Raw genomic sequence first — 22,036 nt, 5'->3', positions numbered from 1 at the left:
AACTTTTCAGTGCAAAGTATATTTTGTGAGTACATGTAATCTGTTCTGCTGCTCTCTCTTATGCAGACTATCACAGGAAAAACAAATCAGGAGGTGGGACTTACCAATGCCTGATCAAGTACTGGTCCGACTCGAAGATACCAAGTCCATATATGGGGCTGCACAATCTCTGGTTGATTATATGCTTGCAGCCAACCTTCCACAGCTAAATACAATTTCTTTTACCAATAAAAGGGTTTCCTTTTGAATATTAACATACAAACTGCACGAACAACATTGTATGCCCAGGGCAACACAAGAGCTTAATTTAGAAAAATAATGGGGATGCAAAAACACACAGTAGTTTGAACCTTACAGATACTCTTCCTAATTTCCTTACAGAACATGTTTAGGAAGAAAAATAAGTTTCAATTTGCAAAATTTGTGGCCATGAACTTTTTTGCTGACTGAGCTGATTAACCAAGAAATTCTAGCTTTAGTATATGAGACAAGCATATAGGTTACTAGAAATTTTCATTAAAAATTGTTACTATCTAAAGCTCCTATAGGACATTAGTGAAGAAAGCCAAAGGCAGAAATTCATGCTATATCCAAAGACTTATTCCAAAATTGCTAGTTTAAACATAAAGTCAAAGTTTGGAATTTGCTGAACTTTTCACTATGTTCTTCAATATAATAACCAAACCTTTATTATTCAATATAGTGTGATTTACCTGTGTAGACAACTCTGAAGTGTTCTTCCTAAGTATAGACAAAATTATTCAGACTAGTGAGCACTAACATCCTATCATTAAATTAATGCTACACAACACAGTATGAACAAACCATACAAGGTAAGTGTCATTACAGTACGGTATAAAGAAATCACATTAGGCAAATTTCATTACATCAAACAAGCTCATGATTCCATGAAAAAAAAGGGCACTGTAAACCAAATAAAAGTCTTGTAATGAAACAATGGTTTTTCAAGCTTCCCAAGCCGTTTCTGCAAGAGGTCTAAGTGATGGTACAGGTATACTGTACAGTACTTTGAAAATTTCCAGCAATTTCCAGCAAGTGCTATAATGCACTTCGGTGCATTATAGCACCGAAGTATCAGTTGCATCTGTCATCTACATTGAGGAATGTAGCATCTACAATGCTAGATTGGGGAAATCTTGACAGGACTTGGCACTTACTGAGCAACTTTGGTAACACTGTGCTGGCCAACAAAGATAAAATAAACCTCCCTTTCAGTTTGGCTAACACTGCTGAAATTTTCACTGGGTAAAAAGATAAATGCTGGTAGTAGTATCTGAGCACCATAGGTTGACAACAAATTGGAACCTGTAATTTAAATGAGAACAAAATCCCTGAAGGAGAGAAAACTGACAAAATCAAATTGCACGATTTCTTATTTAAACTCCACTCGGTTAATAATTTTATTAATTTAGATAGGGCCTCATAAAATAGTAACTGTGCCTTTCCATTGACTAAATAAAGATGTAAATACTGATAAGAAATTGCCAGCAGATGATGCAGAGAAATTTCCCGCTCTCAACACAACTACCTTTGCCATACAATGCAAATTTGCCGTTTGTTGCTGACATAAAAAGTTAGTTTATACATTTTATTTTATGACAAAACTGTGTGGAAAGATAAATTACAGGTACGAATATAAACACTCATTACATATTTCATTCACCTGGACACTCAAACCACAAACCAGACAATTGGCAGCCACTACCAACTGAGCCACCAACACCCCTTAAACAAGAAGGATTCCAGAAGCACCAGTCTGCTGCCCAACTGGAACTTTAGGCCTTCCCGTGGGGTACCACTTTGGCATGTCTTGTGTTAAGTGAGCCATGTCCTAGTCAAATTTCTAACCACCATATCCTGGATAACATTTCAGTCAAGTAGAGCGGCTGAATACTGTATGTGGTGGTCGGCGGTTCGAGACTCAGAGAATACAGGTGAATGTTATTATCCATGATATGGTAGTTAGTAATTTACATTACTCACTCACCCTCTCACATATACACACAGCTGAGGGAGGGAATGTTGGTTAGCAGAAACAGCCATCACCACTCATGCCCTGCCATTCTCAAGTTACCCCACCACCAAGCCTCTTTCATGAAGATATGTATGTATAGGGTAAAAAATTACACAAAGTACACACAACGATCAGACAATTATTTAAGATTGTATTAACACTTGTCATAACAGTGATATATTTCATTCACCTGGGCTCTAGGAGACTTGAACCATGGACCCTACATGTGAGGCAGAAGCTCTATCCACTCACGTGTGGGAGATAGAAGTGAATAGAAACTCTATCCACTAGCTCACACGTGGGGTCTATGATTCAAGCCTAGAACCCAGGTGACTGAAATGTTTATTTCAACGGAAGTGCGGATGATAACTTAACAGTAGATATAGTTGTCCACTAACTGAAGTACCAGAGAACCCACAATACTTAAAATAAGAGTAAGACTCACTTGAACTGCTGTAGCATTAAAAGAAGTTTTGGAGGAAGAAATTGCCAAATTAACAGAAGTCGCACAGTCCTTCTAGCACCCAACCTCACCTGAAGATGAGTGTCACCTAGAGGAAAGTCTGCCCAAAGTTACACACTGGTCGAAGTATCTGAAGGTAAACTTGTAAAAATCTATCTGCCCTGATGTAAGCCCAGGATACAGACAAGAATACCTTTAGTGTGGCAAACCTCCAGAGACCACGAGCCCTAAAATGACCCCGACTGCTAGACCACTCCATAAAACAAGGGAAATATAGACCATAAGAGTATGGTACACAACTTCAATGAATATCCAGTTGCAATGAGCACTCTGAAGGTCAGATTTTCTCACCCATTTCACCAAGCAAGAGTTTGATGGCAGACTGAAATGCTGCATAATGGGGCTTAAGTAGTCGTATTGGTGGTAGTTGTAATTTTAATATTTGTTGTGGTTATTGTGATTGTGGTGATAGTTATGGCTTTTGTAGTGCATTTGGTGTCTGCACAAGTGGTTATGTTAGTAGTGGCAGCTGTGATGGCTGTATTGTGGGATTAGTGAAAGGGAGATGGAAAAAAACAGAAAAGATAAGATTATGTTGTACAAGTGGTGGGGTTACTAGGTCTTGCTGTCTACACAGTTTAAAAACTTGTCACAATCTGATCAGGCCAAACATAAATGTGGCTAATCAAACTATAACCTATGAAGACTTACAATTGTAAAACCTTACATATTATGTAGTATTGATCAATGTTTTAAGTTATGCAATGTCCAAGCTTTTAGCAAATATATCTACCCATTTTTGTGATATAACAAGAAAGCCATTTAAGTGGCCACAGGGCAAAACTTTCGAGAGTATCATTTGCAAACAAAGTCTACTTAATGTATCTACATAAAACCAGGGCATGTGTACAGAAGCGTCATTACAGCAACATTTACAGATTTTTTTTTAAGGCATCAATCAAGTTTGCTCCCCCTACCAACAATGTGTTGAAATTTATCCAAACTGCTACCAAGGAGGGGTCTACATTGTCCAATGATAAGTACCCTCTTTGCACCATAATATGTAAAAATTTCAAGTCGCAGTACATTGGTGTTTTCAATTCCCCCCCCCCCCCACAACAAAACAAAACATGGTTTTACCCATTAATGAAAAAACAGGCAGTTACTGCACCTGTTTTCAAGTCTAACAACATTGGCATAATGCATGGGAAAATCAGCAAAGAACTAGGCACTGGAACCAAAAAATTAAACACTACAATACTCATCTGAAGAATTATATTTATTAACATTTTCTCTGGCATGAATGCATTAGAGCAATGTAAACAAAACTGATCTGAATTCTGTGTCAAGAATACAGATCTTGGTTCAACTTCAACAGGATCACAAAATAGCTCCTAGAAATATGGGGTCAAACATCCTAAAAATTGTTACTCAGAAGAACGCTTCATACAAAGTTTACAGGTCTTACATATTACATTATTAATTATAAGATTATAGAATTATTATATGTATTTTATTATTAGTCATATTATACTGTTTAAGAAACTCCTTTCCCTTAACTAATAAAACTGCCTGTCTGCTATTAAATGTGTATAGTGGTTAAATTCAACTTAAATCAGTAGAAATGTATAAAAGCAGATAAATATAAAAATAGAAAAGGAGAGAAATACAAGATATGGTACATAGCCTGTAAGCACACAAGACATCTCTGCTTCCTGTTAATAAAAAAAAAAAAAAACACTGCCCAACCACCTAGATTGGACAGTATAATGAAACGTGACATCTTTTTATAACAAGTTAAATAATGCCCCCAATATACGGCCACAGAGTTGACTCAGATTGAGAACGTTCACTCTCCAGAACTTAATTCAATGCATCAAAACATCAAACCAATTGTTATGGATCTGGTGTTACCGAAATCCTAGCTTTGCAACAAAAAGGGGGTCACGCTATAAAACTAAAAGTACATATAAAAAATAATGCCATAGCACTTGATGTTTGTCAAGAGTTTAGTGGCAATGTATTCTTCCTCAAAATAAGTAATAGAAACCAACCCCCCCCCCACACATTCCATCCCAAATTCAGTTGCAGCTGGACTCGCCTCAAATTTGAGATTAGTGACCTTTTTCTTGCCAAAACTAATACTGTACCTCTTTAATATTCTAGCATACAACCTACATAAAACCATATAATACAGCTGTATACAAAAATTACAACAATACAGTATACAATCATTAAACCTAATCTCTTTTCAAATGTAGCTTTATGATTTTTTAGCAAAAGCCTTACCAAATTCAAAATATAAATCAGCCCATTTTTTATTTTCGACTACATTTGCTCAATGGGTTCCCACAAACTTTATTTTTCAATTACAGTACTGTATATACTCATTTAGGAAAATAATTTAAAGTGATCTCTGTGCAATATTAAGGAGATACCATTCATAAGCCTATTTTTTTTGGCCGTATAGTTTTAACCAATACAATTATTTCCCAAAGCAGGCCCTTTGACTTACAACAACAAATTTTTTTGGTGAAAATTTTCTATGGCAATTTTCTATTAACTCAATGCTTCCATGATTTTATCAAAGTTGATGAGTACTGTAATTGCAAAAGGAAGGTTCTTCCAACTATAAATCAGTGTTGCATTTTTCTCCATAAAACTAACAATTTTACTTTTTAATCACTCTCTCAAAGACCTTTTATGAAGTAAGGAGTGACGTTAGTGATACTGTAGTTCTGTAGCTTTTTTGCCACTTGTTTTGTGTAGTTATGTCCACCAATTTAAGTGCTCTGAAATCTCACCAGTACTGTACTGTATATAAGCTTCTCCTAATCTCACCGAGTGCTCATGCTATAAATGCTATAAAACAAAAAGCCAGAGTCAACAAGTAGCTCAGAAAAAGGAATCAAAAGGAGGCAAGAAAATTAGGGAGAGGACAAAACCAAAAAGATCTGATCTAAGGACCAAGTGAGCTCCAGAGGAACCTGGCATGTTGGAGGCAAAGCTAGGCAGACAAAGCAAGCCCTGGAGGTGGGTGGCAATTGCAATCTCCATCCTGCTGAAGTCATGTTACCCCAAGCCAACCCTCCTGCCCTCAGTCCCCATATTTCTTTCCATGAGAAACAGCCATTTACATAACAAAATTCTAGCAAACTTATTATACTGACTTATAACATTTAAATGATTAAATAAGTGATGAACGTAACTCCCTCAGCATTGTCATTTGCAATTTGTAATGTCAGTAAGCCCCACCTTTCTTATATTATTGTAAACTACTGTACAGTACATAAAAATCTTTAAAACTCAAATACAACATTTAACAAATATTATCAAACAATAATATTTAAAGAACACACAAAATGGCCAAAAATAAACATATTATACCACATGTTACTGTACCTGGATGATGTTCCGAGTGTTCTACTCCCCAAGCTCAAACAAGGGCTAAGCTTGATTTGTGAGAGCTGGGTCCAACAGGCTCGAAGCTTGAAACACATCCACTACAGCTGGGTTGGTCCAACACTTCTTGCCGAAAAAGAAGGGTCCAGTTTTTTCTTGAAGACTTCCACTTTTGTTCCAGCAATATTGCTTAATACTTGCTGGGAGGATATTGAACAACCGTGGAATTCTAATGTTCATGTGCCTATGCCGCACATGAACTGTGCCTATGGCGCACTCTATTCTTTACTGGGCCTATTCTGCATTTGCTTCCATATCGCTCACTCCAGTATGTTGTTATTTTACCGTGTAAATTTGGGACCTGGCCCTCCAGTATTTTCCACGTGTACAGTATATATTACTGATACCTCTCTCGTCTCCTTTCTAGAGAATACATTTTCAGAGCTTTGAGACAATTCCAATTATTTAGGCGTTTCATCATGTCTATGCATGCTGTAAATGTTCTTTGTATTCCCTGTATTGCAGTTCATCCATGCCCAATAGAATATTAGTGCTAAATCCAAATTAATAAAAATGTTAAATTAAAAAACTAAAAAAACCCACAAAATTACCAAAACAGATGTGGATATGTGGTCCAAACAACAGTTATTTTATGCCTTCCAACACCAGTCTCTTGGATGGATGACATGAAGTTACAGAGCTGGTATTATTAATTATCACAGTGCACTATATTTGCCTTTTTTGTTAATAAGATGTCTTACAGCAGCAAATATAGTGTTGAGGGCATTAAGGAAAAATATATATTTCTAAAGAGCAAAAATAGATACAGTACGAAAGAAGAGTAGGCGTAAGTGCACCCACATCATTGCCCTCCTCTCTCTCTACACTGGTGATGAGTGGTAAGCAGCTCATGCAGGCAAGCTTGCCTCCCACCACCTCACCCTGCTTGGTGGGAACAAAAATTCTGCATTTTTTTTTTTTTTGAGGGGGAGGGAGGGGGACAAATAATGATCATAAATACTGTATATAATTTAGGCATCAAATTATTGCCATCAATCGTTTTATCGTATTGAAATCAAAATAAAGAATGGAAAATAAATTAATTTGTTGATTTTTTTTTATATAGTAAGGCTGGCTGACTTTTGGTGTGCAAAACATGCCTTATGTGCACATGGGGAATAACTGCAATGCTGTATAGCACTAATTTTGACACTGAAATATCAATAGAAATATTTCACTTCAATACTCTTAGCAAGGTAATAAAAAACCTTGTACAACCTATGCATTACAGCAGATTTAAGCACTTATATTATAAAAAAAATAATGGACATTAAATCTGACATCTACTGTACACACAGCCTGTACAGTACAGTATTGACGATTTCTGGCAACTGTTACCTCTCAAGTACCTACTACTGCTTAACCACTGTACAGTACTGCGCTGGCCAAGAAAACTCATCGGCTCAAAACTGCGCAGGCTGAGGAAACACCAATTTAAGATTTCGCACCATTCAAATCGCGCACGTGGTTGGTTGGGTACAAAGTGGACTCTTGGGACCTCCAGCGAGAGGCAGCCATCTTGGAAAAAATTCCCAGAATGTCCTAGGGCTGCTGGATGGCTCAGTTCTGCGTGAGCAACCATGGGTGGTGCATGCGCCTCTGGCTCCTAAACACCTGTCCGACACGATTTTGAAAGATTGCTCTGTCGGTGACATTAAAATCTTGTTGTTTGAAGAACATAAAGGTCATGATATTGATGTAGATAGGCACACTAAGGACCAAACACAAGGGTCGGATACAAGTGATACAGCACCGACGAGGACGATACAACGAGCGAATCCAGTAGCAGCCGAGCACCACCCATGATCACCCGTGTTATCTCCAATTTTTATATATGAATAATTTTCTGGGTTCAGTGATGATGCATCTGATACAAGTAGCATAGATGAACAGTGTTAGCGTCATCACTGAATAGCCTGTTATGACGTCACGCACCACTTAGTCCACGTTCCCACAGTCAAAGTAAGTGGAATTTGATTTTTTTTTTACATATATTCAGCAAAAATATTCATCATTTTACAGACATTTTTTTTTTTGTAAACACTTTATTTTTGGCACACAGGAAGAATTTCACAAACGTAGCACATCCCAGTAGTTAAGGAAGCTTCTGAACAAAATTCCATGCAATTAGATTTTACTTACAATGTGGAGAGTGAAGGCAAGCTACCTGCCACAAGTGTATGTTAAAAAAAAAAAAAAAAAAAAAGGCAGCTTCCATACTTTAGTCTATACCAAGGGAACTAATATGGAAAAGTGATACCAATGAAAACCCTGACCAGTACAAGAGAAGTGCTGTTGTTGGCTATGACAACAGTTGTTCTTTTATACGGCACTAGTTCGAAGCAGGTTGACAAGAACTCGGCAAAGTAAGGCAGATCCTTGTCAACAACAGATATGATGAAAATGTCCAAAGGTCATTAAAAAAAGCTGAAGAGATTGCAATAAGTCGTTAATCTGTCTTTTAGAATTTGTCCCATAAGTTGTTCTTCTACAGGAACTTCTTTTCAATGGACCACAAAACAGGAAAGTCCTAATAGACAACAGAAGTGTGACTCCTACTAACACAAGATGCAGCACGACATAACCAAAACAATGATCTATATTATTTATATATAATCTAGTCCCCCCCCCCCCCTGCCACACACACACCATCAATAGTTTCAAAGAGTTATATGACAGAGTACTGGAAAGGTGGGAGCACAGCTCTAATACTTTTACTACTCTTAGATAATTACACACACAAACATCTCTTTCAAGGTGCCCAGCAATGCAAAAATAACAAGACAATCAAAAAACATTATTTCTACACACCAGAGCATTATCAAATACATCCTAAACAACAATACCGAAATGACATAGAACGATAATAGGAGATTAGACATAGCCGAAGCACTACATATTGACCACACTTGTACAATTGTAGAGTGATGGTCTCACTTCATGCAGGTCGGCATTCAATCCCTGACTGTCTAAGTGGTTGGGCACCATTCCTTCCCTCCGTCCCAACCCAAATCCTTATCCTGACCTGTTCCAAGTGCTATATAGTTGTAATGACTTGGTGTTTTCCCCTGATAATTCCCTTCCCTGTTCCAATTTTAATTCTTGGGCTGCACCCCCCATTTATAGAAGACAATGCTCTGGTGTGCGGGGTGGAAGGAAGTAAATACGTTTTCCTTCTAATATTGTTAAAATACATTTCCTGATCCTGGGAAATATTTAATTATTTTTACTTGCTTTGGCAGTAGTCAAGCAAGGATATTTCATGATGTCACGATTCAATCGCAATAGGCCAGACATAGGGCAGGAGTTGCTGCAAAGATATTTTTACTTATCTCAATGTCCGATTTGTTTTCTGTCTTTTTTTTTTTCCCCGGTAATAATATTTAATAGTGACATTTGAGAAATTTATATAATAAAATCTGCAGAACATCAGAAGGCTCAAATATATTTGTGTCACTAATATGTGCACCATTTTATATTCATAGAACAAAGAACATACAGTACTTGTTTTGCTGATATTACACCATATATACATTATAATTATATACATTTTTATGAACCATACTAAACAGTTCTAGTGGGTCTGGTAATTTTGTAAAACAAGCACAGCATAGCACACCAAATGCTAGTCAGCTGTTGACAATACTCGACACAGCAAAATGCCTCCCAATATACTACTATTCATTGTTAACTCTAGCCACAACACTGCTACTAGGATCAGAATCCTGGTCACTAAATCCTGAATATGAATAATTTTCCAGTTATTTTCTAAAGGAACACTAGGTCCAATTTCATGATGTGTAAATGCACCAAACTGTGTACTGTGAATGTCTGCCTTGTGCTGTGATCATCATAACCAGCTCTGGGTTCACTGACATCTGAACCTTGTATATAGTTCTTATCGCAGTCAGAATCTTCCATGACATTATCATTAAATAATAGCAGTTATCTCATTAGTTTGAAGTGATGGTGTGAGTACAAGCTGCATGGCAGTGCTGTGAGGTGCTGTTGCATGCACTGCTCACGATCGCCCTCTCAATACCAAGGCCGTCCCACCCTGGAGAGTGGCCCACCTCTCCCCCTCCCCTTCTTTCTCTCCACTTGTACCCTCTCCCCCTCTCAGAAAAATCACAAAGCACTTAACCCTCACCCTGCTCCAACCTCTTGAGAGTGGCCCATGTGCTCCAATCACCCGAAGAGGATTAAAGGTGCCCCATTTTATTCAAACTCCACACCTATTCTAGTGGGAAATCATTTGACATGAGACTTCACGTCAATAATTTGCCATATTTGGGCAAATATCCTAAATCCTTTAATTTCTTTCTAGGGCCTTAGTAAAACGATTGGGACCATGTCTGGTGTATCACCATCCAGTGACTGAACATGCAGGGCAGCCATGCTATGAACCACTGAACTTAACAATAGCAAACTAATGATATTCATGTGTATATTTGCATGCAAAATGTGTGCTATGTGCAATTACAAGATTTAAGCATATTATATATATATATATATATATTATACAGTATATATAATTATACACATTTCTGTACATTACCTATTTCCAGTTATACATATTGAATACCACTATTGACACACAACATATGAGCATGAAAAAATTAAATAAGGCGAGAAACAAAAATAAATGGACCAAGTTATTCCCGTGCAGCACCTTCTCCGACAGGTAAACAATATAACTAAACCATGAAAGGTGGAGATTTTTCACAGATTTTTGTAGTTCTGGCACTTCCTGGATGCTAATTAATAAAAAAAATTATATTTTTTTTAACAATTTTGTTCCGTGCACGACAGACAATGCATCAAAATAGCCTGCACATCTAGAGGTTAAACAAGTCTACAGGGAACTAATGTATTAGATTTGACTTCATGAAAAATGCAGCAAAGGGGGGTTGGTGGGGGAGGGGGGGAGGGGTGTTAGATGCTGACATTTCTTAGTGTGGCACTGCAGCTGACCCTGACTGGCCTATTACAATCCCCTACCCCACATGCTTCATATGTGAAATTTGAGACTAGCTACAAACATCTATCTGGCCACCACCCTTGAACAGACAAAAATTCTCAAATAGACATAGACTGAATACAATACTGTATTATTATGTCAGCAGCAACTCGTTACTTAAATTACAGTACTGTACTGTACAGTATTCCCAACTCCATTTAAAGGAAGCCAAACAAATTGTTTCATTTTCATTTGTAGAGTTTTCTTTTTCGAGAAAAATAATATTGTATCATACCTAATACTGTAAAATAGACAAAAAATAACCTGCAAGAAAAATAATTGCCGACCAGCCTACCCAGTATTTCTTGGGGCTAGCAACTGTAAACACAACATTAATCAAATTTTCCACATGCATAATTAGGAAACCTTTGCATTTAATTGCTCAACAATTACACTGAAGCCCATGCCTGCATATGGCATGATATATGCCACAATAAGGCCCAGTCTCTGAATTATAGTAATGATTATTACAGCAGCTAAATAGGGTTGCAGGGGTGAATTCTGTAATAAATGTATGGTAATTATAATGCATTTAAATAAAAACTTAAAAAAGAAATTCGTAATGAGGTCCTTTACCTATACTGTGGTTTGTTATGCTTCCTAGAGCATCTTTCACTGTGCCGGCAAGCCCCAGTTTTGATATAGAAGGAGCAGTTTACTTTATCCTTTTCTGTGCCATAGATGGAAGCCAGGTACTCTGCACCTGACATAGACATCTTGCCTGGTCACTGTAAACAAAAAAATACATATATATAAAACTAATATGCAGTAGTGGGTATGTATATATATATGTATACTCACCTAATTGTGCATGTATGTATATATGTATACAGTATATGTATGTATACAGTTTATGTATGTTTATTTGTATATACATGTGTACGTATTTGCCCCTTGTTACAGAGGAACTTTTAAGGAGGTACATAGTCTGGAGTCAACCTTGTTTCCTGTCTTAAAGTTATTATGATTTGATCCAGTTCAGCGAGTTTCGTCCGATGCCATTCACTTCTACCTTACTATGCAGCCTCATACAGAATTGTATTAAAGGCCTATTGAAGGCCTAGTTGAGGTTCATTCATACTCCAATTTCCTATTGTTAACTGCCTCAAATGTGTTTGAATAAAAAGATATTAACTTGGTGAGGTAGGGATGAACCCTTGTAAAACCTTCCTCCCCAGAATAAAACCTCATAACAGTTGCCTAACTCCAGGAAGGGCTCCCTATGTACTGCCATGGGAACGCACATATTAGGTACATGTAAATACCCTCTTGGGTACATGTAAATAAGTCTCTTGGTTTACTAGTGTACTATTTGTACACTAGTATTTAGTGTACTCTGCCCGAAACGCTCTGCATAATAGTGGCTTTAGGCATTGTATGTACTACCTCTATGTATAAATCTATCAATTTTTGTATCACCTCTTGTATGTATGTACTTTACCTGAATAAACATTTGAATTTTTTTTTTATTTTAATTTGGATATCAATTTGTATTTTACGTTGAAAGACTAATCAAAACCATACACCAACAGCCTACAATAAGTTCACTTACCTGACGTTTCGACAGAAACACTTTTAGCTAAATTATCCTAACTTAGCCTGGACAGACTCTTGACGTAGACTAACAATCTACCTGTCACCGTCACCATATCTACCAGAGGTAGATGCTCATATACCAGTCTACCAGGTGACGCGAGTCGTACCCAAGGGGCACCTTGGCACGTCTTGGTGGGCCAATCGTCCCCTGGAGCCAGGAATTAAGACCCAGAAATAGGTAGAAGGGGAGGTAAGGTAATTTTCTGGGGGAAAGTGCCAAGCCATTACGACTATATGGGAAGGGGTCAGGATAAGAAAAGGAATGGTGACCAACCACTTGGACGGTCTGGGATTGAACGCCGACCTGCATGAAGCGAGACCGTCACTCTACCATCCAGCCCAAGGTAGAAGGGGAAAGATCTTGCCCCAGGGAAGGAAGGGGGCAAGATCCTTCCTTCCTTGCCCCAAGACTCGTGTCCTATGGCCCCCCCGACGGCCTGGCTTGTCCTCTACGCCCACGCCCACGCCCCTACACACACAACACATCCCTCTACCCACGCCCACGCCCACAACCTTTCCGTGGTAGAGTTTGGGGCATCAAGTCGTACCTAGTGCGTCCGTGGCGGAGAATGTGACATAAAACCCGCCGAGTGAATGCACTGTGGAGGAGTCGGCGTCGGTGGTGGCCCTCTCCCACAACACTGGTCGCCTCCTCTCCTTACTCTCCCTCCTCAGTCACACCTCTACCACACACTTCTCTCTCTTGTAATTCAATCAACAATTCCACTTAAGTCAAATTAAAATCCATACTGCCAATAAAATAATCAAATCATGTATATATTTTGAAGTGTGACTTAGCTCAAGTAGGGATTATATATATATAATACATGAAATATACTGCCCTTAATACTAACCCCGAGTTTAATTATATTTATTAAATTAGTTTTGTTGAGTTTATAAGATTAAAATATCGCAGCAAGTGATGGAGATGAGAGTAGGGTAGAGGGACCATGAGGGTGTGTGTGTGAGCCAGCCAGCCATCATGAAGACCCACGTCAACACCAAAACATTTCCCAATAAAAAGAAGTGGAAGCCTAAATCCAATAAAACAAAGCAACTGCAACCTCAGAACAGGAAAAACAAGTTACACATCAAGTTTGATATAGAAGACAGGAGGTTGGTAGAGCCAGGCTGACACACTCGAGGCTTCCTGCACCCTCCACTTATGTACTTACAAAAAGTTACTGTCTTATTTGTTTTGTTGTGGTCAAATTGCTGTGGGGATTTCTGGTTCAGCCACAAAGCTAGTTAAACGCCACACAGCACCGCTCCTGTGCCAGGTAAGTCCACTACGGGCTCACCATAGCCCGTGCTACTTGGAACTTTGTTGACCAGACCACACACTAAAAGTTGAAGGGACGACGACGACGTTTCGGTCCGTCCTGGACCATTCTCAAGTCGATTGTGATGAGGAGATTGATGATAAAGATTAAGCCACTCAAAAGGTGGCACGGGCATGAATAGCCCGTAAGTGGTGGCCCTTTTGAGCCATTACCAGTATCAAGAGCTGATACTGGAGATTTGTGGAGGTGCGACTGCACCCTGCGTGACGGGAGATGTCTCCCGTAATTATTAATTAATTTTTTTTTTTCCCAGTGTTCTGAGGTTGCATTTAACCATCAAGCTGTTATCGTGGGGGAGGATACTGCTTCACAGTCTTTATGAGGGTGTCCAGCTGCTGGACACCTTTGTTGACCAGGAGAGTGGCTGTGTTGATGGCTTCAGGGTGGCCACTGCATGATTCAGGAACTCTTAAAGCTCTTCTAAGGTCATTGGTTGCTTCACATTCCAGAAGATAGTGAAGTAATGGCTTTTCTGTGACAGTTTGGCAGAAGATGCACTCTCTCTGTCGGGTTTCACCAATCTCCCAGTTGCATCTGTAACCTAGACGTAGTCTATATAGCCTAACTGCTATTTCCCTGTGGATTCCTTTTGGGATATTTAACCTTTCTAATTTGGTTGCCTGAAGATACCATGTTGCAGATGGCGAACCTTCAGCTATTCTCTGGTGTAGGTAGGCTTTGTTGAGATGTGAGAGTTTTTTGGTGATGATGTTTTTTATGTTCTCTAGGCTGGGTTGAATTGTTTTATGTATCACTGGATGACGAGTTGCCAATTTAGCAATTTCATCAGCTTTTTCATTTAATGGGATTCCAATATGGGATGGGATCCAGTTTAAAGTTATGTTGAGGCCTTTGCCTTTAGCGACTGCTCCTTGATACAAAATGGTGGTAATTATTTCCACATTATCTTTCCACTGTTTTTGTCCTAGTATTTGAAGTGCAGCTTTTGAGTCTGTGTGTATGATTGCATTTTGAGTGTTTTGTGCAATCACATATGCGAATGCCTGTTGTATGGCGAACAGCTCAGTTTGGGTTGATGATACTAGTCCTCCCAGTCTCCAATATGCCTGAACGCTGGTCGTGCAAAGAGCAGCGCCAGCACTCTCATTTTCTGTGTCCACCGATCCGTCTGTGAAGATGTGGGTGGCTCCTGCTACTGCTATGCTATACATTTGCTCTTCTATTATGCGCCTTAGGATTGTCGGATCATAGGCAGCCTTTTTCATTGGGAGACTTTCTATTACTATTTTGAAAGTAGGCTCTTCCCACGGGGCGGAAGGAGTGTAATTTGGGTGTGGATGATCACCCTCTCTATCAAGAATCATGTTTTTTAAATGTAGTCTGTTTATGACTTTTCCTGCTCTTGCAACCCAAGAGTTTCCATTGTTTTGGCCTAGTCCAACCACCAAGGCCTGCCGTACTGGGATTGGATCAGAAGAAATAATTATCTTACTGATAATTGTAGCTGTCCTTTGTGATATTCTTTCTTGTAGAGAGGGCAAACCCGTCTCCAGTCTAAGAGTTTCAAGCCTCGTCCACATGGGGGCTCCCAGTGCAGCTCTCATAGCATTGTTTTGGGCAACTTCAAGCTTTTTCCACTGTTGGTGTGATAGATTTGTGAGTGCAGGTGCGGCATAATCGATCACTGATCTGACTGCCTGTACATAGTATGTGCGAAGGACTTGCAGATTGGCTCCTCCAGAAAGGGAGGTTAGCGACCTGAGGATTGCCGTCCGGGCCGCAGTTCGCTCTCTCAAGTATGTGACCTCAGCATTAAAATTCATGTGTGTGTCCAGGATGATTCCTAGATACTGATAGGTGTCGACCCATTCTATTGGTTGACCCTGTACTGTGAGTTGGATGTTGGGCTTCGCTATTTTTATGGGCATGGCCTTTGACTTTGAGGGGTTGAGTTTGATCCCAATCTGTTTTGCCTCTTTACTGATGCAGTCTAAGCATTTGGGTGCAAGGCGCGCCGCATCCCTTCCTTTTATGATGATGACAAAGTCGTCCGCGTAGTTTAGCAGCCTGCAGTGATGTGGGAGTTTCAACCTCATTATTCTTTCCATTAAACAGTTGAAGAGAAGAGGGCTAAGAATACCTCCTTGCGGTGTACCATTTTCATGTCTTTTGTACTCAGAGACTGTGCCATGAAGTTTTACTCTTGCTTCTCTGTTTATGAGACAGTTTTTGGTCCAGGAGAGCAGGTTGCCTTTGACCTCTTTGTCAATGAGGCAGCAGAGAATAGCTGGGGCGCTAGCCAGTTCAAAGGCTTTTTCGAGGTCCAGGAATATCAGCATTCCTGGTCTGTCATTCAAGTGGGCTAACAGAGTTATAATACATTCCACTGTGCCAACCCCTCTTCTATAGGCATACATATCATGGTGCAGTTTAGGCATTTTCCACTCCAGTCTGTTGAGTGCCATTCTGTCAGCCGTCTTGGCTGCACAGCTTTGGAGAGAGATGGGCCTGGGATTAGCTGGATCTTTGGGTTTTGGGATCGGCACTATGTCTGCTCTATTCCAAGCAGAAGGTCTAGTTTGAGAAGTCCAGGCTAAATTAATTAACCTTAGGTATGCAGCGTCTCCCTCTGGGCCGAGGTTTCTAATCATTTTATAGGTTATTTTGTCGGCTCCAGGGGATGTATCTTTGGAGTTTTTCTTAGCCCGATTGAGCTCATCCAGTGTGAAGGGGGCATTAGTGTCAGAGACTTCTTCACATGCTGTAAGGATTTTGTGCCACCTTTCTTCCTCTAGTCCGGATGAGGAGATTGATTGATTGATGAAGATTAAGCCACCCAAAAGGTGGCACGGGTATGAATAGCCCATAAGAGTTATGAGGAGATTGATTGATTGATGAAGATTAAGCCACTCAAGAGGTGGCACGGGCATGAATAGCCCGTAAGTGGTACAATTTTTTTTTTCTCAGTATTCTGAGTTTGCATTTAACCATCAAGCTGTTATCGCGGGGGAGGATACTGCTTCACAGTCTTTATGAGGGTGTCCAGCTGCTGGACACCTTTGTTGACCAGGAGAGTGGCTGTGTTGATGGCTTCAGGGTGGCCACTGCATGATTCAGGAACTCTTAAAGCTCTTCTAAGGTCACTGGTTGCTTCACATTCCAGAAGATAGTGAAGTAATGGCTTTTCTGTGACAGTTTGGCAGAAGATGCACTCTCTGTCGGGGTTCACCAATCTCCCAGTTGCATCTGTAACCTAGACGTAGTCTATATAACCTAACTGCTATTTCCCTGTGGATTCCTTTTGGGATATTTAACCTTTCTAATTTGGTTGCCAGAAGATACCATGTTGCAGATGGCGAACCTTCAGCTATTCTCTGGTGCAGGTAGGCTTTGTTGAGATGTGAGAGTATTTTGGTGATGATGTTTTTTATGTTCTCTAGGCTGGGTTGAATTGTTTTATGTATCACTGGATAACGAGTTGCCAATTTAGCAATTTCATCAGCTTTTTCATTTAATGGGATTCCAATATGGGATGGGATCCAGTTTAAAGTTATGTGGAGTCCTTTGCCTTTAGCGACTGCTCCAAGATACAAAATGGTGGTAATTATTTCCACATTATCTTTCCACTGTTTTTGTCCTAGTATTTGAAGTGCAGCTTTTGATTCTGTGTGTATGATTGCATTTTGAGTGTTTTGCGCAATCACATATGCGAATGCCTGTTGTATGGCAAATAGCTCAGTTTGTACGTTTGTACATCATTATAATTATATATTGTATAATCTGCATTTATATTTAGATTTAGACTTTATTTATCAGTGATTTATAGAAATCATTAGTTACGGCTGGAGTAAACAGGTGTACAGCCATAGAAATAACTTACAGATTAGGGCAGCGACAGAATTAGCCATGTGCATCTTGCTGAACTGGTCTTCAGTAAGGAGAGCAAACTGGAGTCAGTGTCCCCCCAAAATAACAATACTGCCATTCGGCAAAACTAGACTGCCAAGCTGTGTGGCACACCTGGCACCACCGGACCATCCACAGTATGGCATGTGTCAGTCACCCACACAACCCACAGGATAGCTACCATAGCACAGCAAAAGCCAATTGCCTTTTACTTCCAGAAGGTACACAGGAGCTTGCAGGCAATAAGTCACAATAACGTGGCTAAAGTATGTTAACCAGACCACACACTAGAAGGTGAAGGGACGATGACGTTTCTGTCCGTCCTGGACCATTCTCAAGTCAATTGTGAGAATGTGAACAATCGACTTGAGAATGGTCCAGGACGGACCGAAACGTCGTCGTCCCTTCACCTTCTAGTGTGTGGTCTGGTAAACACACAGGAACTTGTAAAACTTGTCAAATCCTGGCACCTCTCAGCTAAACCATCTCTGAACCGCTGTTCAACACTCGAAGATTAAGCCAGCAAATGCCAGAAAATCAGTAGCTTTCCTTATGACCCAAGACAATGTGCTCCAGGCGTTGTACCAATCTGGGCGTTGACCTCTGCTTCCTGCTCTACTTGGAGGTCCTCAGCAATGTGTTAAAATTGTTGGCTGTTGGTTACTGATATTGATATAAGGCACTCTTTAATTATCTGAATTCAAACGATGCTGATATATTTTCTGGGTCACAGAGAAGTTGATAGATTTTTTATTTTTCCCTGGTTTGTCTGGCATAGAAAGGGTTGTTTTTGGCCTGTTAGAGAGGGGCTGGGTTTTTGCAGGTTTCTGGATTGCTTTTTGTTTGCTCATGTCCAACTGTCAACTCAATGACCCCTCAAGGATTCAAACCTGGTCTGCCAGGTTACCATTCACCCCCCCCCCCTCCCCCCTGGCAATTCAGTACTGTAACTACTATAATTTATATATATATACAGTATATCATATGGGATCACCTGATGCTGATAAATAATATTGCAGTGTGTCTTCTGTAGAAGGTAGTATCTGGGGATGCCTCACAGCAGTATTTCCATGTGTCTGTAGCTCTGTACCTTTGTTTTCCCTTGTTCATGTATCACACATTCCAAATAATGTCCTCTACCCCTGTAATCATGTCTTTCCTAACTTTGTCTTTCAGTTAGATGAGATTTAATTCCCCTAGTCTTGCTTCATAATGCATCTGTCTGGGAAGGGATAGATGATTGGTCACCAGTCCGTAACTGTTCACCCATGTACACTCAGCAGTAATGGGGACCTGGTTATAAATCAGATGAAAGATTGAGTTCCAGTGAAAAGGGTGGGAGAGTGTCAGACATCATCTAATGGTATCAGCTGAAATCTTGCTGATACTGATTCTACAGAAATAGATTAGTAAAATCTACTCAGTGAAACACTACTCAGTATGCTACCTGTTTTAAACACACTGATATCATTTTTACCCTGAATGCCTTGCACCTCTCTCTACATATTCTAAAAAATGCCAGTCTGGGAATACTGTATGTTTGTCATTTGTTATCTTACAGCTCAAGCGTACTATATTTAATTCATTTTCCTCACTTTCACAATACAGTACTTTGTTTTGGAGAATATTTCATAACTTTACCATATTCCTTAATTATTCTACTAAAGCATTTTTATTTATTTCAGGGAATATCTCACAGGATTTCAGAAAAGGAAGCGAGAGAGACGTGAAAAGGCCCACAAACAGATTGAAGAAGATCTTAAAAATGAAATGAAGAATATAAGAAAAGATGTAAGTCAGTTTTCCTAATTTGCTATTCATGTAACTTTGTAGTACTCTAATCATGATGTCCTCGACTGACACCAGATGGCAGCACAGGTCAGGTCACCTGAGGGTCTTAGCCAGACTTAATGCTCACTTGTCCACCTAGTGCCAATACAGTACCTCAACATATGTGGCTGCAATATGTTTTTTGTGAGAACATTGTGCTGTTGGGGTCATGGCTCTGTTTATTGTCCCTGTTTCTAATATACCTTGATCTAAAGCCCTGTCTTTCCCAGGTTTTGAAAAATTTTGGTTTGGTTCAGTCAGCTGTTTATTCCTACTCTATGGATGTACTGTACAACTGTTTGCGGCTTTGAAGGCTTTCTTTGCCAGTCTTCCTGTGGCTATTATTTGGGCTCGGGGTTCTTACAGTCTTTCTGCTTTTGTTTCTCATTCCTTGCTGATATCCGTTAGCCTCACTTCATTTATGTTGCTCTGGATGTTTGGCTTGTAGCTGCCATTCTTTGCACTTGGCCCTCTCCTGTTCTTCCATGGTTAAGCCCCGTCCACATTTTGTGTTTTCCAGAATAGGTGGCTTTCTCTGTCAAGGTACTGTTTTGAGAAAGTTCAGGGAGCTACTGAGAGGTTCCTTTGCATCCTGTTCCCTTCTTCCCTGTGGGGTTTTACACAGCCAGCTCCAAAGTGAAAGACCAGGCTGGCCTAGGTGCATCACTATTAAGATATTTACTCTATGACAACAATCATTTGTCTTGTGTACCATAGGGCAACGAATTTACTTCAAACAGATTCTTGTTTTGTAATGCCTATGCTTTCTGGTGGGCTTTAGCTGGTTTTGAGTCAATCTCTAATCCCTAAGCTCCCCTCACTTTATAGAGAGGTCCATAGTTCTGATCCTTCGTGGTAACAGAGCTAAACTCAGGGAGCTACTGGGGGCCCACCAGAAAAGGCTACTCATTACATTTGAAACTTGATTTTGTTTAGAGTAAACACTTGTGTTCTTTTGTACAGAGTATTTCGTTAATGTAGCAGTGTTAAACATTGCTTCCAATACCAAGTCAGAAATTGGGAGTCGATATCCCTCATCTGATTAGTGTGACAAGTGAATAGCAATTCTAGGTCACATCACTCTCATTGAAAGTAATCTTAATTATTTGTTATCAAATTTTATCTGAATTATTGCAATAGTCTAATGTATAATCTACTTGCTAGTCAGATTATAAACAAATATCAAACATATTATGTTGTGTACAGTTTAAAAAATTCTATAGAATATTCCTGAGAATACATTTGCTCTTGCTATTCTGTGTGAATAATTCACTTTTAATAATAGACATGCAAATTACTGCTTTAAAAATACTGTATGCAACAAGTCAGAAAGATAACCAAAGTACTGTACAGTGTATAAGTAGTAAATAAGGTAAATTAATTAAGTACCACACTGTACACTTATTTTTCAGCGAGTTCAATTGATCAAGAAAATGATATACAACAATCAAGAAATGCCAGAAAGTGACAATGATGACGAGGAAGATAATGTGGAAAATATTAATGTAACTGTTACCGACTGTGGGTCTGCTACAGTTGAAATATCTGGAATTGACTTGATCTCCTCTCAGCATCACATTGGAACCAATCAGGCAAGTACAGGTATTTGTGTTTATATACTGTACTATATATATATTTAAAAAAAATATAAAATATATATTTATTACACAGGATAAGGGTTCCTTCATATGAAAAATATTTCAGGAGTTGAGAATTTTAAGTGCTGTATTGTCTATTTATTCATCTCGATATTGTTGCCATTTAACATTCTTCAATTCTCCAAACTGTATACATAATCACTTCACCCAACCACTTGGACTGTACAGTACAGCGACTGTACTGTCTTGCAGGTTGGCATTCAATCTGCATCCGTCCAAGTGGTTGGGCACCATTCCTTCCCTCTGTCCTATCCTAAATCCTTATCCTCATCTCTTCCAAGAGTTATATCGCTGTAATGGCTAAGCACTTTCTTGTGATAATTACTTCATCTTACAACTAAAACAACAAACTCTTTTGATTACAGATGGGACTTGGAAATGCACACCCAAAAATGGCATCTACCAAAAGTATAGTTAAGGAAGATTCTGGGAATGAGGATGACGATGAAATAGATAAAGAAAAATTAGATGAGCTTGGCATTCACAGTCAGAAAGACCTGTATCGCTCTCTCAAAAAGAGCACCTTTCAAGTGATGAAGAAAAGCAGCTTGATGAAGTTAAAGCAAGCTAGAGATGCTAAAAAACAGAAAAAGGCTCAGGCAAGAGTGAATAATCACAGACGAAAGTTGAAAAATAAAAAAATGAAGCACAAACGGACACAATTAACAGAACAAGTGACTTAGTCTTATCATCTCACATGTATTGTTTATATACTGTAATAAATTTTGACACCATTAAAATTATTAAAGAAAACTAACTTTG

At 39.3% G+C, this 22,036-nt stretch overlaps 2 protein-coding genes across 3 annotated transcripts in view; one reads left to right on the top strand and one right to left on the bottom strand.

Annotated features, from left to right (window-relative positions):
* The window catches only part of LOC123747380 (splicing factor U2af 38 kDa subunit), a 27,635-nt gene extending 13,734 nt beyond the window's left edge, over positions 1-13,901 (bottom strand). Inside the window, exons 1-2 of one of the 2 annotated variants that reach the window (XM_045729553.2) lie at positions 13,752-13,901; positions 11,557-11,708 (exon numbers count right to left, since the gene is read on the bottom strand). In XM_045729553.2, coding sequence (XP_045585509.1) covers positions 11,557-11,696 — 140 coding nt within the window. In that variant the 5' untranslated portion in view covers positions 11,697-11,708; positions 13,752-13,901. Of the gene's footprint in view, positions 1-11,556; positions 11,709-13,124; positions 13,284-13,751 lie in introns of those variants that run through there. The other variant, XM_045729551.2, reaches the window with a different exon arrangement.
* On the top strand, positions 13,512-22,036 carry LOC123747379 (nucleolar protein 12). Its single transcript, XM_045729550.2, has 4 exons — positions 13,512-13,692; positions 19,472-19,577; positions 21,029-21,208; positions 21,640-22,036. Exons 1-4 carry the CDS (start codon positions 13,559-13,561, stop codon positions 21,955-21,957), a joined length of 738 nt encoding a protein of 245 aa, XP_045585506.2. The 5' UTR covers positions 13,512-13,558; the 3' UTR covers positions 21,958-22,036.

The sequence above is a fragment of the Procambarus clarkii genome, chromosome 94 (assembly GCF_040958095.1).
Source record: "Procambarus clarkii isolate CNS0578487 chromosome 94, FALCON_Pclarkii_2.0, whole genome shotgun sequence".
NCBI lineage: Eukaryota > Metazoa > Arthropoda > Malacostraca > Decapoda > Cambaridae > Procambarus > Procambarus clarkii.
This window is presented reverse-complemented; position numbering and strand designations above follow the sequence as displayed.